The sequence below is a fragment of the Schistocerca cancellata genome, chromosome 1 (genome assembly GCF_023864275.1).
Source record: "Schistocerca cancellata isolate TAMUIC-IGC-003103 chromosome 1, iqSchCanc2.1, whole genome shotgun sequence".
Taxonomy (NCBI): domain Eukaryota; kingdom Metazoa; phylum Arthropoda; class Insecta; order Orthoptera; family Acrididae; genus Schistocerca; species Schistocerca cancellata.
The window spans coordinates 52,542,569-52,559,242 of record NC_064626.1 but is presented as its reverse complement, the minus strand read 5'-3'; the positions used below and the strand labels follow the sequence as shown (position 1 = coordinate 52,559,242).

Below are 16,674 nucleotides of genomic sequence, written 5' to 3'. Positions count from 1 at the left end.
AAATAAGAACACCGTGAATTCATTGTCCCAGGAAGGGGAAACTTTATTGACACATTCCTGGGGTCAGATACATCACATGATCACACTGACAGAACCACAGGCACATAGACACAGGCAACAGAGCATGCACAATGTCGGCACTAGTACAGTGTATATCCACCTTTCGCAGCAATGCAGGCTGCTATTCTCCCATGGAGACGATCGTAGAGATGCTGGATGTAGTCCTGTGGAACGGCTTGCCATGCCATTTCCACCTGGCGCCTCAGTTGGACCAGCTTTCGTGCTGGACGTGCAGACCGCGTGAGACGACGCTTCATCCAGTCCCAAACATGCTCAATGGGGGACAGATCCGGAGATCTTGCTGGCCAGGGTAGTTGACTTACACCTTCTAGAGCACGTTGGGTGGCACGGGATACATGCGGACGTGCACTGTCCTGTTGGAACAGCAAGTTCCCTTGCCGGTCTAGGAATGGTAGAACGATGAGTTCGATGACGGTTTGGATGTACCGTGCACTATTCAGTGTCCCCTCGACGATCACCAGTGGTGTACGGCCAGTGTAGGAGATCGCTCCCCACACCATGATGCCGGGTGTTGGCCCTGTGTGCCTCGGTCGTATGCACTCCTGATTGTGGCGCTCACCTGCACGGCACCAAACACGCATACGACCATCATTGGCACCAAGGCAGAAGCGACTCTCATCGCTGAAGACGACACGTCTCCATTCGTCCCTCCATTCACGCCTGTCGCGACACCACTGGAGGCGGGCTGCACGATGTTGGGGCGTGAGTGGAAGACGGCCTAACGGTGTGCGGGACCGTAGCCCAGCTTCATGGAGACGGTTGCGAATGGTCCTCGCCGATACCCCAGGAGCAACAGTGTCCCTAATTTGCTGGGAAGTGGCGGTGCGGTCCCCTACGGCACTGCGTAGGATCCTACGGTCTTGGCGTGCATCCGTGCGTCGCTGCAGTCCGGTCCCAGGTCGACGGGCACGTGCACCTTCCGCCGACCACTGGCGACAACATCGATGTACTGTGGAGACCTCACGCCCCACGTATTGAGCAATTCGGCGGTACGTCCACCCGGCCACCCGCATGCCCACTATACGCCCTCGCTCAAAGTCCGTCAACTGCACATACGGTTCACGTCCACGCTGTCGCGGCATGCTACCATTGTTAAAGACTGCGATGGAGCTCCGTATGCCACGGCAAACTGGCTGACACTGACGGCGGCGGTGCACAAATGCTGCGCAGCTAGCGCCATTCGACGGCCAACACCGCGGTTCCTGGTGTGGCCGCTGTGCCGTGCGTGTGATCATTGCTTGTACAGCCCTCTCGCAGTGTCCGGAGCAAGTATGGTGGGTCTGACACACCGGTGTCAATGTGTTCTTTTTTCCATTTCCAGGAGTGTAGTTCCGCGTAGTCAGCGCGTACACAACTTTCCCACTAGAGCGGGCCCCGCTAAGCACAACAGCGCAGGCGCAGCGTTCGTCCGTCTCCGCACTACGAGATCGCGCTGCCATAAAGACGGACCAAATTCTGCTTTCGCCGATCCGCGTATCAATATGTAACGCAGCCAATGAGATTGCTGCTAACGTAGAACCTTTTCTCCTCGCGGATCACACTCGCGCAGTGATACCTGAACGCGCGAGGTATTATAACGAGTCCTCCGATTAGTCAGTCTGCAATAGTCTGCATTTGTCTGTATCAGTCTATAGTAAAGTTTCAGTCTGCGCCTAATAAGATTACCATATTCCTGTACATAGCCATGAAGATAAATGAATAGACAGTTTGTCAAGTATCAGAGATATGTGAGAATAAGATTAACGTACCAAGACCAAAGGAACTTCAGATTGTCAATTGTAAACAGCATCCAGAAACAAGTTACGTAATGACTATATTTTTTATTATTTTAATAAATGTGTGTGAAAATTAATCAAGTTCTGTTTAAAGTTGGTCACCGTCAATCTGATACTCTAAGCGTGCAAGTGGCATTTCTATCGTCTGACCTAACGGCAGAAGATAAACACGCCACGATAAGACCACGAGACATATAGCTGACACTCGCGTACTTCGTTAGAGCGACAAGTCAAATAATCTGATGGTGTGTGTACCCAAGGTCTTACAGTACGAACACCACAACAGTGTTGATTGGAATGACGACACTGAAATTATGAGGGTAGCGAAAGTTCACTCACAGGTTGTAAAGGAACTAGTTGTAAGAGTTGAAAGATATGAAAGGAAAGCAGTAGTTGAGAAGTAATAAGACATAGTATTGAATCAGTATACTGAAAAAACGGTAAAGGATTCAAGGAGATATTTGGAAAGGGAACTGGTTTTCTGGATGAGGGTATAATAACTTTAAAGACTGCCATCTACATTGAGTCAGGGACGGCAAGGGACTTGGGACATTATATGAAGAGAGTTGGCAGTGGCTTGAAGGGAGGTTATAAGATATTAATCAACAAAAGAAAAATAAGATTATCGTAGTGTTGTCGAGTTCATTCAGGGAAACCTGAAGAATGAAATTAGAAAGTTATAAACTACAAATAGCAGAAGATTTCTGATACATGGGCCGTAAAATAACTAATAACACCAGAAGATGAGAAAGAATTAACTACAGATTCGCAACAGCAAGATAAGCGTCACTGAATAGAGAGATTTGTCAACTGTAAAATTTAAGTGCTAGAAGAAGAAAAGCCAGTCATACAGAAGACATACTGGATCCTGTATCAGAATGACAATGTGACAGACTTTTAGAAAACTTGAGATCAGTGAGGCGGAAAGCATAGATACAACTCTTTCACATTTTCGAAAATCGTTAAGCGATGGGGCAACCGATCGATTAATATGCAGAAAAAAGGGAAAAAATGGGAATATGTTAGGTGACAAGAATTTTGGCTGTGAGAAATGGAAAGGCACCAGAAAGGTAGTTATATGCCGTTTTGTAATGGGACTGAGACACAAGAAATATCAAGAAATCTTCAAACAATTTGAAATTAATATACTAGAAAGTCTGTTTGGAAGGTATTTCTCCGTAGTGTAACCCTGAATGGAAGTAAAATGTGAACGACAAGCAATACATGCAGCTAGGTAATAGACACCTATGCAATGTGATACTATAAAACAATATTGAATAATAGATGGTTGTGTTGGGCAGCTATTGAAATGATACTGAATCTAATTGCTGAGTTAAATGAATTAATGGACAACTTTACTGTAATAAGAGACAGGTTCACAAAACACTTCGTCAAGTGTGAAGGAATCGTCAGTTTAGTAATGACACAGGTCTCAAGTGTAATAATTTCTACAATTATAATTGTAGAAAGAGACAAAGACCTGATTATCGTAAGTGACTCGAACTGGACGAGGGTGGTAATAGCTATCCAGAGAGGAAGTGGCTTTCACAGGATAGAATAGCGTAGAGAGCTTGATCAAACAGTCTACTTATCTATTACCACTCAACAACAGCAGCAACACATGAAGCTCCTGGAGTGAACATATGTGAATCTGTGAATTAAAATAATGAGTTGTTAGTACCATAATTATACATGTTGATTTTTGACTAAATCTGTAGTCTTCAATTTTTAATTTCTCAGATTATTCATCTAATGTATCAGTTTATTTGTTGGTGTTGGCATCGTAGATGGCTCACACAAGAGACACTTCATTTCACATTTGTTACAGGTTCTTCATTTTCTGACGTTTCTCTGTGTTAATGGTTAACTTCGGGCTATAGCATGTTGATATGTCCTCTATGGTTACTTTTAGCGGTGAAGAAGATGACAGAAGGAGCTGCTGTCGAAAGCTGAACAATTTTGGTCGAGATATTTATAGTGTAGATTAGGGTCAAATGCCTCTGGATTGAGGGACCACTGAGCACCATGTCACTCTGTAAACAGACATTCCATGTGTGGTGGCTCATTTCGATCCTCCACCTAGGTCGAGTGTGAGGACTCGTTTCGTATGAAAAATAGCAGTTATTTGTGGAACATGCGGAAACAGCAAGCAATTAAGGTATTATTCGCTGACTGAAAATATAACTTTCGCTGTGAAATGCGTTCATGGATATCAGCAGAGACGCGCTATCCACAATGTAAATATGTCAACAACAACAAAATCTCGCTCTTAGAAAGGCCGGTGATACGCTACGAAAGCCATAACATGAATATTTTATGGTATTCCCATAGCAAAACATTTAGTAGGTTCAGGTGTTCATTGCTTTAACTTTTTCTGTTTCGTGTAAAATGTGGCACACGCATACTTGTAAAAACAAAAAAGGGAGCCGGCCGAAGTGGCCGCGCGGTTCTGGCGCTGCAGTCTGGAACCGCGAGACCGCTACGATCGCAGGTTCGAATCCTGCCTCGGGCATGGATGTGTGTGATGTCCTTAGGTTAGTTAGGTTTAACTAGTTCTAAGTTATAGGGGACTAATGACCTCAGCAGTTGAGTCCCATAGTGCTCAGAGCCATTTTTGAACCAAAAAAGGGAAACAACTAGAAGACATGGTCGGACATCAGTGTCTTCCTACACATACACGTGGAGATATGAATGATTAGAGTAGCAACTGTCTACGGCACTAGAACGGCCACCAAAGTGCATTAGCACTGTTCATTTTTAGTGTTGTTAAAGTGCTTAGTACAGTCTAAAAGGGGCGTGAACAGCATGAGATGTCAAATGATCACAATGAAGGACACGCAAATGCCACGGGACTCATGTGAGACCGTGTTACCAGCAACTGACAGAGTTTCAAAGTGACACCATTGCGTGTCTCCATTTGGCGAGCTGGTCGAATCACGTAATATCTCTAGTTTGTCAAAATTGACGTTTTGAGAACCATGGCTATAACACGATAAGGTTTATAACTGAAACAGTAATCAGCAACACGTACGGTTTGACAAGTTATATTTCAATCGAACCATAACCGTTTCCGGACTTTTATTGTTTTAATTTTTGTTTTCTTTCCACAAACCCATCTTCAGATGGTTGTTGCACGTTTTGTTTTGTTTTGTATCCGTTACAAGGGTTTGCTGCAGTACAACAGGCGGAAAGCGGTTTTTGTTTTCTTTCTATCTTAGCGCAAAAAATCTATAACGGATACAAAACGAGGCCCCAACGACAAAACAAAACGAAACGTGTAACAACCATCTGAGGTGGGATTGGCAACGAAACACCCGAAACCAGTCATACGAGAGAGTGCCCAAAAAACAACCGGAATTATTTTTTTAAAGCTATACATTTTGAAATTGTTTACAAAATAACCTTATCCCCGTGAAAATACTCTCAGTTACAACTAATACATTAGTCCCGCCGGTGCTACTACTGTTCGAAAAATTTTTTGTAGTCATCCTTAGAAATGGCTGACAGCTCCTCCTTCGTTTTGTCCGTACTTCTTCGCGGCACGGAGTCACGTCAGGTGATAAGGTGCTTGGAGCAACGGAACCATGCCATTTTTAGCCAAAAACTAACATGAATAGCTGTGGGTACAGGTGCGTTAGCATCTGCCTTCGTCATTCCCAAATCTTCCGTTAAAATTCGCTGAACCGAGTTCCAAGACAATCCACTAATCTCTGACAGTTAATCAATTGTCTGACGATGGTCTGTGAGCACAAGCTCTCGATTTTTTTTCAATATATTTGTCGATTCGGGCAGTTGATATGTACCCAGAACGACATTTTTCATCAATCGACATGTCGCTATTTTTAAACCGAGCAAACCACTCGTATGCTTCCAACATTAAAACAGCTTCAGCAGCATTTTTACGCAGTAAAAAGGAAAATTTCACAGCTGCACGCTGTTCACTTAAACTTGCCGTCAGAAAAAACAATCACTGCAGGTGAACAGAACTAGCCAAGTCCACAACACAGGCGGCACTGAACTGGTAATGAGTTGCGCTGTAGCGGCAGAAATGCGTACTAACAAGCTCCGCCCACAGTAGTGTTACCTCATATCTTTTTTTGGGTCACTTCCTCCTGGTTTGATCCAAATAAACCTTGTTAAAGCATACTTGTGGCTTGTTGCTGTTTCACTTGTAGACATAATCTCGATTTATGCGGCATTCGGATGCGGTGGTGCATATTTGTGTTGAAGGTTACGTTCGATCACATCAGACAATCATAAGGGAGGTCTTCACATCTACGCCTGCCATCCGAGATCAAGTAACGGACAACTTGCTACGTTTTGTGTCATTCCGCCATCTGATCCGAGGCTAGAAGCTGCAGAAATAGGGCATTACTATACCAGGTGTAAGCTGCCGTAGACACCGCAAGACAAACTGTTGCGTATGGAGTTTTGGCGTGACCAGGAATCATGGACTGCTGGTGAATGGCGTCGTATTATGTCCAGCGATTAATCATAGTCCTGCACAACCCCAGAAGAACACTTTCATTGAGTATGGGAACGACCTTTCAAGAGGTCTCTTTATTGTAATGTTTTCGAAATGCACAGCGGTGTTACTCCTGCCACTACGGTGTGGAAAGACATCGAGTATGACTTCAGATCAATGCTGGTGGTGACTGCGGGAATTATGAGGACACAATAGTATGTTGCAGACATCCAGACCCCTCATGGTGCCATTTTGCAGCGGGAGAATGTACTTCCACATATGGCACTTGTCTCTGTGAAGTTTCCGCTTGATATTGAGCTACTCCCATTGCTAGCAAGAGCCACAGACGTGTCCGAGTTGCCACATTTGTGGCACCAGCTCTGATATCACACACGTCCCATTGCAAGTATCGAGGATATCAAATACCACTTCCAACTGGTGCAGGCCAGCTTGCTTCAGGAGACGATACAGATGTTTTATGACCGAATCAGTGTATGCGCAGAGCCCTGTGAGATGCAAAATTATATAGATATCTTGATTCATACTGCCAATTTCTTTGTGATTTTGGCTCGATATCGTAATCACTCAAATAACATCACATATCCTCTTAACCCATGAACTTTCACATCCGTTATTCCTGGGCGCCTGGCCGCTTCACTTAGTTTACCAGGTTGTGTCTTACACAAAACTCTTCGTTAGTGGACAGTCTATTCTCTACTAGTAATGTTTCGCATGGCAGCCACTGACCTTATTTTCGCGATGAATTACTCGAAGAGTGTTCCACTGCACAGCAATAGGACTGTATCAGCGTAAATTGTTTATCTCTATTTCGATGTTTCGTGTGTATTCATTACTAAGTCAGGAAAACAGAGTACAGCCTAAAAATTTTATCATTCTCTCTACTCGATACATTCATTTATTTATTTAACGTTGTTGTTTATTTCTGCTACGTGTTGGCTGTTAATCTGAAAGCATCAGCGTGATATGGATTACAGGTTTCGAGTACAGTTATTTCAGTTTATCACTAAATAGCATAATTCAGCAACCGTAGCCCAGGCGAACTGTGTTCTTCCAACTTTCTCCCATACAAAAGAGAAAACAAAAGTTATAGTAAACACTGTTTTTCCTTTCTCTTGGCATGGTTCTACTAACAAAAACCAGGCTAGCGTTTGGAGGAAACTTAATGAGGAATTTGTAGGAGACAAGAAACTGTGTTGTCAATAATCTCAATTACATAAACGAAAACTAAATTATTTACAGATGCGAGAATGCATTATATATTTCTAGATGTATGGGGAGACACAATTAGAGAAACTGAGTAAAATAACTTTCGTACTTAAAGAAAGAAAACAACAACAGGAGCATACCAGAATATTAACGTTTGCATGTAATTACAGTAAAATCTGAAAGTGCATTTCATATATGACAGTCTACAATAGAATATAAAAGAGATAATTGACGAGTCAGACAACAATCTAATATGTCCTCCAACAAAAATCATAGAAACCACTAATTACAACTCATTCAGTTTGGTTACACCGTATAATGAAATATGACGAACAACTTTTTCTCTTTCTTCTTGTACCTCATTCTTCAATATATCATTAATTAATTATTATAGAACCAGTCTGCTCCAATGACTCCCGAACTGGATGGACAGCAAAAATATTTATGACACTTAGGAATTACAATGACAAAATTATTGAAACGAGAGAGAAGAGTTATATGCAAATAATAATTGATAATATATAATTTTCAGCTAGTTCAAGTAGAAACAGATTCTCAGTTTTATAATTCGCATTATCCATAGTAACCATGCCCTTTTCCGGTTGAAGAATATTATGTAAAACCCAATGGGTCTAACATATATCAATTAATAATAAATTGTTTATCTCTCACATAGATTTAACAAATGATTATTTTAATAGCTTACAAGGTTTCGTACTGACATAGTCGTTTCTGATATGATGTGTCTATCATAATGACCATAACTCAATATTATTACATCAGGTATGGAATGATTAGTTATTTGATAGTTAACATAGCTTACACGATAGGAGAAACAGTTAGGAACGGTTGTGTGTAGAGCTGAATCATTTTTACAGGAAGATTGTGGATTGGAGGTAAGTAGGTCTATATGTGGGTCAATAATGAGCCGTGTTGACAGGGGGGATAAAATGAACGGGAAAAGAAAGGAAAGAAACGAATTTACAGATGTGGAGAAAGATTGTGGGTGGTGGTAGGCTAGACCTGAAAGAAAACATTCAAGTCCGTCGACTTGAGAGGTCTGGGATAATTTAGAGTCTGTTGCAGTAAAATCATTCGATATCGTACCAAAGGCGTGTAGGCGGGGCAGGGTATTTGTATTGAGAGTAATTTTTGAGGGTAATGGGAGTATATTTGATATTTGCTAGTTTCTGAGACGTATATAGGTAGCAAAGCGAGGTGAATGTGATGAACTGGTAACAGAGTAATATACAACAGGCTAAGAATATGCTCAATGTTATTTGTGCAATTTGGCGGGAGTGATGGATTTGGTGAAAGCAAAAATTATGTGGCATTTCCATAATCGAAGGTAGATAATCTATTGGTTTTTCCCTATTTATGTGTTTTTCATCTTCACCAATTCGATGAAGAGGACGGGCGGAGAGTCCCGCTTGCTACAAAAGCCAAGTTATCGTTTTCCTGTGTTTTCACGGAACAATAATAGATATATAGTGTGTTCCAATATTCAGTGCTCAGCCAAATATATTTCGTTAAGCAACAAGGTGTTGGCAACACGTACTGAGAGCACTAAACATGCATAAGAACGCCTTTGGTGAAAGAGATGAACAAGTAGTGCTTCTTCTAACTTCTTCACAAAAAATAGAGTTACGGAATTTCAGGACCTCCTGGCGATCGTATTGACTTACTGAACAGCCTGCAGTGCTGGAGTGCCTGCTTGATGGGTCGCAATATATTACGTGGAACGCTACACATGGTGTGCAAGCGTCCTCGAGCTCATCCAATTAGAATTCTTTCGCTATAAGTAAATGAAAATCCAAGTGAATTATAGCCCTATATGCTCAGTAGATCAATTACACCTATACCAAAAACGCCACAATGTAGGGCCTGGTACGCAGATACAGTCTTTGCGCCGATGTTTGTTAGGCTTTTTTTTTAATTTATTGTAACAGTGATATGAACATTGAAGGACTTTAAACACATTTAACGTTGTTCTCAGTCACACCCAATCACCTGGATAATCTGCACAACCCAAGGTGCATTTTGTGCTTCATGTTTCTTAACAAAATATATCTGTTGATGCCTCTGTCATCATATCTGTCAGTTTGATCACAGAATTTTTGAACAACCTATATAATACTTCGATAGAGATAGAAACTATAATATTAATCATCAATTGGTATTGATTAAATGTTTATTTGTCTTGAAAACTGTAATGACAATTGGGGAGAGCCTTGAAATGAGATGGCGTGTAGGACCCGAGTTGTGTACCAAAATGATGAGTGTAAACCTTGGTTGGCCATGGAAGATTAAGGTAGTTTATATCTCATAGTGCAGATAGACACCACGAATGATTGGGTCATCTGGGTGTGGAATGGGGCTTAACGTTCATTGAGAAAGTAGGTGGAGCGTCTGGTGATGTGAACATGGTGGGATGTGGAGATACAGGTGCGCCAATAGTCCTGGGTTCCGGGTGTTCGGGGATACATTGTGCATTGAATTTTGACGAAGATTTAGAACTGCTGTAGGTATCTGAGAAGTTGTAATTCCACCAGCTGTTGTAGGTACATGTAGAAGAACAGTGTAGGTACAACTTGTAATAGCTTACTAGAAAAATTGTTAGCTTATTATTACTATCCCCCGATTTTCAATGTATTTAATTTTTCCAATAACCGATGATCGTATATCTAGTTTGGTTTTCACCCTCCATTTGTCCTTATCTGCCCATAAATATTCTTCATTACTTCTTACCATTAGTATCTGCACCCATATGCACAGTCATCACCACCTTTTATTTTCCCCCTGTGGCACCCATTCTCCGTTCCACTCTTTTTCCTATGTATGACTTCTTCTTCTTTCGGTTCGACTGTTATTAAACATGATGGTATTCCACTGATGGTGGACGATTTAAAAATTGATATGAAACCGACTGCAAGTAGAGTAATAGTTAAAAGTAATAATCTAGAACAACTTGGTGATAGTAAAACGACAAGCAAAGTTATACATCAATAACGAAACTAACCACGTCTATTTCCTAGTTGATGACTTCACATGTGAAGCTTTCCCTCCCAGATATCACTGCAGGCCATCTCCAAATGTCCATCAAAGTTGCAGCCTTTTCATTGAAACTTCCTGCAGATTTAAACTCTGCGCAACATCAGGACACGACACTGGGATCTTTCCCCTTCGCACGGAAGTGCTCTGCTGACTAAGTGCTGTACTTCCGCCAGTACCTAATCTTCCACCTTGCGGACTACACACGTCTCCTGCATACCTTAAGTGACTACTGCTCCTGGGCGAAAGGATATTGCACAGACATGGCATAGCCACAATGTGGGGGTTAGTTTACAGAATTCGTTTTCACACTGCAGCAACGTGTGCAATTGGGATCCTCACGTACTCGAGTTTTCTCTTCAAATTTTCCAGAGTTTTCTCCACATACAGGGTGCTCCATTGATTGTGACAGGGGCAAATATCTCACGAAATAAGCGTCAATCGAAAAAACTACAAAGAACGAAACTTGTCTAGATTGAAGGGGGGAACCAGATGGCGCTATGGTTGGCCCGCTAGATGGCACTGCCATAGGTCAAACGGATATCAACTACGTTTTTTTGAATATGAACCCCCATTTTTATTACATATTAGTGTAGTAAGTAAAGAAATATCAATGTTTTAGTTGGACCACTTTTTTCGTTTTGTGACAGGTGGCGCTGTATTAGCCACAAACATATGGCTCACAATTTTTGACGAGCAGTTGGTAACGGGTAGGTTTTTTCTAAATAATATGCAGAACGTAGGTACGTTTGAACATTTTATTTCGGTTGTTCCAATGTCATACATGTATCTTTGTGAACTTACCATTCCTGAGAACGCATGCTGTTACAGCGTGATTACCTATAAATACAACATTAATGCAACAAATGCACAAAATGATGTACGTCAACCTCAGTCCATTTCGCAATACATGTAACGATATTCATCCCAACAGCGAGTAGTTCGCCTTCCGTAATGTACGGACATGCACTGATAATGCGCTGACACAAATTGTCAGGCGTTTTCGGTGGATCACGATTGCAAATATACTTCAACTTTCCCAACAGAAAGAAATCCGGGGACGTCATATCCGGTGAACGTGCGGGCCATGGTATGGTGCTTCGACGACCAATCCACCTGTCATGAAATATACTATTCAATATCGCTTCAACCGCATGCGAGCTATATGCCGGACTTCCATGATGTTGGAAGTACATCGCCATTCTGTCATGCAGTGAAACATCTTGTAGTAACATCGGTAGAACATTACGTAGAAAATCGCCATACATTGCACCGTTTAGTTGGCCATCGTTAAAATGGGGGCCAATTATCCTACCTCCCATAATGCCGCACCGTACATTAACTCGCCAAGGTCACTGATGTTCCACTTGTCGCAGCCATCGTGGATTTTCCGTTGCCCAACAGTGCATATTATGCCGGTTAACGTTACCACTATTGGTGAATGACGCTTCGTCGCTAAACAGAACGCGTGCTAAAAATCTGTCATCGTCCCGTAATTTCTCTTCTGCCCAGTGTCAGAACTGAACATGACGTTCAAAGTCGTCGCCATGCAATTCCTGGTGCACATGAATATGGTACGGGTGCAATCGATGTTGATGTAACATTCTCAACACCAACGTTTTTGAGATTCCCGATTCTCGCGCTATTTGTCTGCTACAGACGTGCGCATTAGCCGCTACAGCAGCTGAAACACATACTTGAGCATCATCATTTGTTGCAGGTCGTGGTTGACGTTTCACATGTGGTTGAACGCTTCCTATTTCCTTAAATAACGTAACTGTCCGGCGAACGGTCGGGACACTTGGATGATGTCGTCACGATACCGAGCAGCATACAGAACACACGTCCAATGGGCATTTTGATCGCAATAGCCATACACCAACACGACATCGACGTTTTCCGCAATTGGTAATCGGTCCATTTTAACACGGGTAATGTATCACGAAGCAAATACCGTCCGTACTGGCGGAATGTTACGTGATACCACGTTTGTAACTATTACAGGGCCATTTACCACAAAGCGAAAAAAGTGGTCCAACAAAAACATTCACATTTCTTTACGTACTACACGAATATGTAATAAAAATGGGGGTTCCTACTTGAAAAAAAACAGTATTGATATACGTTTGACCTATGTCATCACCATCTAGCGGGTCAACCATAGCAAATTAAATGTATGACAATAACAATCATGGGGCCGTCCCAAACAAGTAGTAACCGAAACATGATACACACGAAATCATCAACAAATACCCCCGCCCCCCTCCCAAGAAGAAGAAGACAGCGATACCATAAATTAGCATACAACTCAAAAACCCATTACAGCAAATTTCACTTGACCTGCATAGTTCGGACGAAGCCAATGATACCAATAACCTACAACTAGCAGAATTCAAGCTAGACGAGTTTTTTTTCGTTTGATGATTATTTCGTGCGATATTTGGTCCGGTCACTAGCAATGGACCACCCTGTAAACTCCATGAAGAATCTGTTGCAGGCTGCATCTTTAACGTAATTCTTTTGTAATTTAAAAACCAAAAGAGTTAAATTTTTGTATTTTTATTCCTTTTGGAGAGTTTTAGTCCAGGTTCTGAACTCCTTTAATTGTGACAGGATTGATATGAGATAATTTTAAAGTCTTCCTGAAACTGCATCTTAAAAATACAGGGTGATTCAAAAAGAATACCACAACTTTAAAAATGTGTATTTAATGAAAGAAACATAATATAACCTTCTGTTATACATCATTACAAAGAGTATTTAAAAAAGGTTTTTTTTCACTCGAAAACAAGTTCAGAGATGTTCAATATGGCCCCCTCCAGACACTCGAGCAATATCAACCCGATAATCCAACTCGTTCCACACTCTCTGTAGCATATCAGGCGTAACAGTTTGGATAGCTGTTGTTATTTCTCGTTTCAAATCATCAATGGTGGCTGGGAGAGGTGGCCGAAACACCATATCCTTAACATACCCCCATAAGAAAATATTCACTTCTGCCGTACTCAATAACACAAAAAGCTTTCTGTTGAGCGGTCGCCATCTTAGCATCAACTGACGCTGACGCCTTGTCAACAGCGCCTCAAGCGAACAAATGTACAACTAAATGAAACTTTATAGCTCCCTCAATTCGCCGACAGATAGTGCTTAGCTCTGCCTTTTATCGTTGCAGAGTTTTAAATTCCTAAAGTTGCGGTATTCTTTTTGAATCACCCTGTATTTTTAAATCGTTGTTAGGTAGTTGCTAAGTACGGAAGACGCCCTTTGATGACCGCTTTGTGCCCGGCAGTTCCCCGGGTCGAGATAGTGGACGAGCGGGGCGACCCGGCGGTGCAGGACCGCTTCTACAAGGAGGGCAGCACCATCGAGCTCAAGTGCGTGGTGAGCCAGGCGCCGGCGGCGCAGCAGCACGCCGGCTACATCACCTGGCGGCACGGCGCGCGCCTCCTCAACTACGACACGTCCCGCGGCGGCATCAGGTGAGCAGCGGCGGCGCCGGAGTAGTGCGCATGAGCGCCGCATTAGCCGACCAGGGAGCGATCCTGTGTGCACGTCACGGAGTGGATAATAAGCGTCACACATACTCCGTACGGCCTCTCTGGCCGGACGTGGGGGTTGCACCTCTTTACCATCCTCCACACCTACAAATCCTTAATCCGTCCCATCCTCTGTTATGCCAGTCCCGCCTGGATATCTGCCCCCCCCCCCCGAAATTCTATAAGTCCCTCCAGATCCTTGAGCGTCATGCACTCTGCCTCGCCTTCCGTATACGCCTCCCGTCCCCCACGCGGATCCTCTATGATCTCATTCCTTTCCCCCATCTGCTCCTATTCCTCGAACATATCCGCATCCTCTACACCTCCCGCTGTCTTGAACCCCCTCACCCCCTGGTTGCTCCTCTCCTCTCCCATCCCTGCCCCCTACCACGTCTTCACCGTTGTGTCCCCCCTACCCTCCATCTCTACACCCTACATCTCCTTTCCCAAGGTGGCTTCCATCTGCTCTCCCTCCCGGATGATGCCCTCTCTCCCTCCATTTATCCTTCCTATCAACTCTGATCCTCACCCCCCCCCTCCTTTCCTCTGTCCTTTCCCTGGGCTCCCTCTTCCTCCCCCGTTCCATCCTGTGTTTTCTCCCCGCCTATCATCTCCTTTCTCTCCCCCTCATCCCGAGTCCTTTTATACTCCCCTCCTCTGCCTTCCCCAATCCCTGGCCCATCTGCTCAGCACCCCGCACCCCTCTTATGGATCCTCCTCTTCCATTGGCTCATTCCCCCCTCCCCCTTCACTTTTCCTCTCCTTCCCCCTCCCCCTCCTTTTTCCCGTCATCTGACCAGTTTCCCCCACCTGCTCTCGGGTGTAGTTTGTCGTATTTGTGCCAACTTTTAGCGCAGTGTTTACGTGAGTGTTCGGTGTTGTGCGTCCTTCCACAGGGTTGCGAACAGAAATCATGCTGTCGCTGGGTGTGCTTTTTATATCTCTTGCGAACAGAACCCAGACTGTCGGCGTTTTTTTTTTAATTGTCTGTCTATTGTTTTTCTGCTTCCTGTGTGTTTTATTAGCTTCATCGACCGTGTGTTTTATGTTTTACGCTCCAGAATTTTCTGCCATTTTTACCTTTAAGTCACCGATTTTCTCGCCAACTGTTATTATTTTTTGTTATCTTCATCTTATTAAAACAAATTCTGTAGGCTGAAGAGCGGCGTAATAAGCTGCTGACAGCCCGCCCCCTTTAGGAGGAATCGAAACCCAATAAAGGAAAAAAAAATCCGTACAGCGAGAGACCAGTTCTGGCAGTTGAATGGCGCACGGGCTTCGCGCGCCCACGAATGGCCAATCGGATCACGGGATTTCGATCACGTTACCGTGACGCGACGTCCCAGTGTTGCCGCACTGCTCGGTAGCCCCTGCTTTCAGTCAGTGGTGCTGAGAGCTTCGTTCAAGTTTGAGTGTGTATGTGTGAATCCCCTTAATTCTCTGAGTTATTGCCCTGTGTGGAAAATTGCTAAGTGCAGTGCAGAGCAGGACACTTTTGGGAAAGGAGCTACGCTGAAATCTCTCAAGCACACGAATTTACATACAGACTGCGTGTTTACTTTGTAAAGGAAAGGGACTATGCAGGGACTTTTGATACAAATGAATAAAGTTATTCACAGGGTAGTTACATCACAACTATGAGTGCGACAACTGGTAAGAGAGGACGATTAGTTATTACTCATGCCAGCTCTATGAATGGTTTTGTGCCCAGTGTTATGATGATGTCTCAGATAAAAAGGTCTGTTACCAATAGAAGATGAATCCAGATAAATTTAAAGACCTTTTCTTTACTTATTTGCTGCCAAATTTCAGTTCTCGTAATTGTTTTGTAAAAGGTAATGTACCGTACTATACTAAAGATTAAAGAAAGGCAAACCTACCTTTCTAGCATTTGTAGACTTAGAGTGAGCTTTTGAAAATGTTGACTGGAATACTCTCTTTCCAATTCCAAACGTGGCACGGGTAAAATACAGAGAGCGAAAGGTTATTTATAATTTGTACAGAAACCAGATGGAAGTTATAGGAGTCGAGGGGCATGAAGGGGAATCAGTGGTTGGGAAGCGAGTGAGACAGGGTTGTAGCCTCTCCTCGTTGTTATTCAATCTGTATATTGAGCAAGCAGTAAAGAAAGCAAAAGAGAAATTTGGAATAGGTATTAAAATCCACGGAGAAGAAATAAAAACTTTGAGGTTCGCCGATGACATTGTAACTCTGTCAGAGACAGCAATGGACTTGGAAGAACAGTTGAACGGAATGGACAGTGTCTTGAAAGATGGATATCAGATGAACATCAACAAAAGCAAAACGAGGGTAATGGAATGTACTCGAATTAAGTCGGGTGATGCTGAGGGAATAAGATTAGGAAATGAGACACTTAAAGTAGTAAAGAAGTTTGGCTATTTGGGGAGCAAAATAACTGATGATGGTCGAAGTAGAGAGGATATAATATGTAGACTGGAAATGGCAAGGAAAGCGTTTCTGAAGAAGAGAATTTGTTAACATCGAGTATAGATTTAAGCGTCACGAAGTCGTTTCCGAA

At 43.0% G+C, this 16,674-nt stretch overlaps 1 protein-coding gene across 1 annotated transcript in view; it reads left to right on the top strand.

The window, feature by feature from the left end:
- Nucleotides 1–16,674, top strand: part of LOC126095178 (irregular chiasm C-roughest protein-like) — a 520,543-nt gene that overhangs the window by 446,242 nt on the left and 57,627 nt on the right. Inside the window, exon 5 of the mRNA XM_049909912.1 lies at nucleotides 13,889–14,078. Coding sequence (XP_049765869.1) covers nucleotides 13,889–14,078 — 190 coding nt within the window. The remainder of the gene's footprint in view (nucleotides 1–13,888; nucleotides 14,079–16,674) is intronic.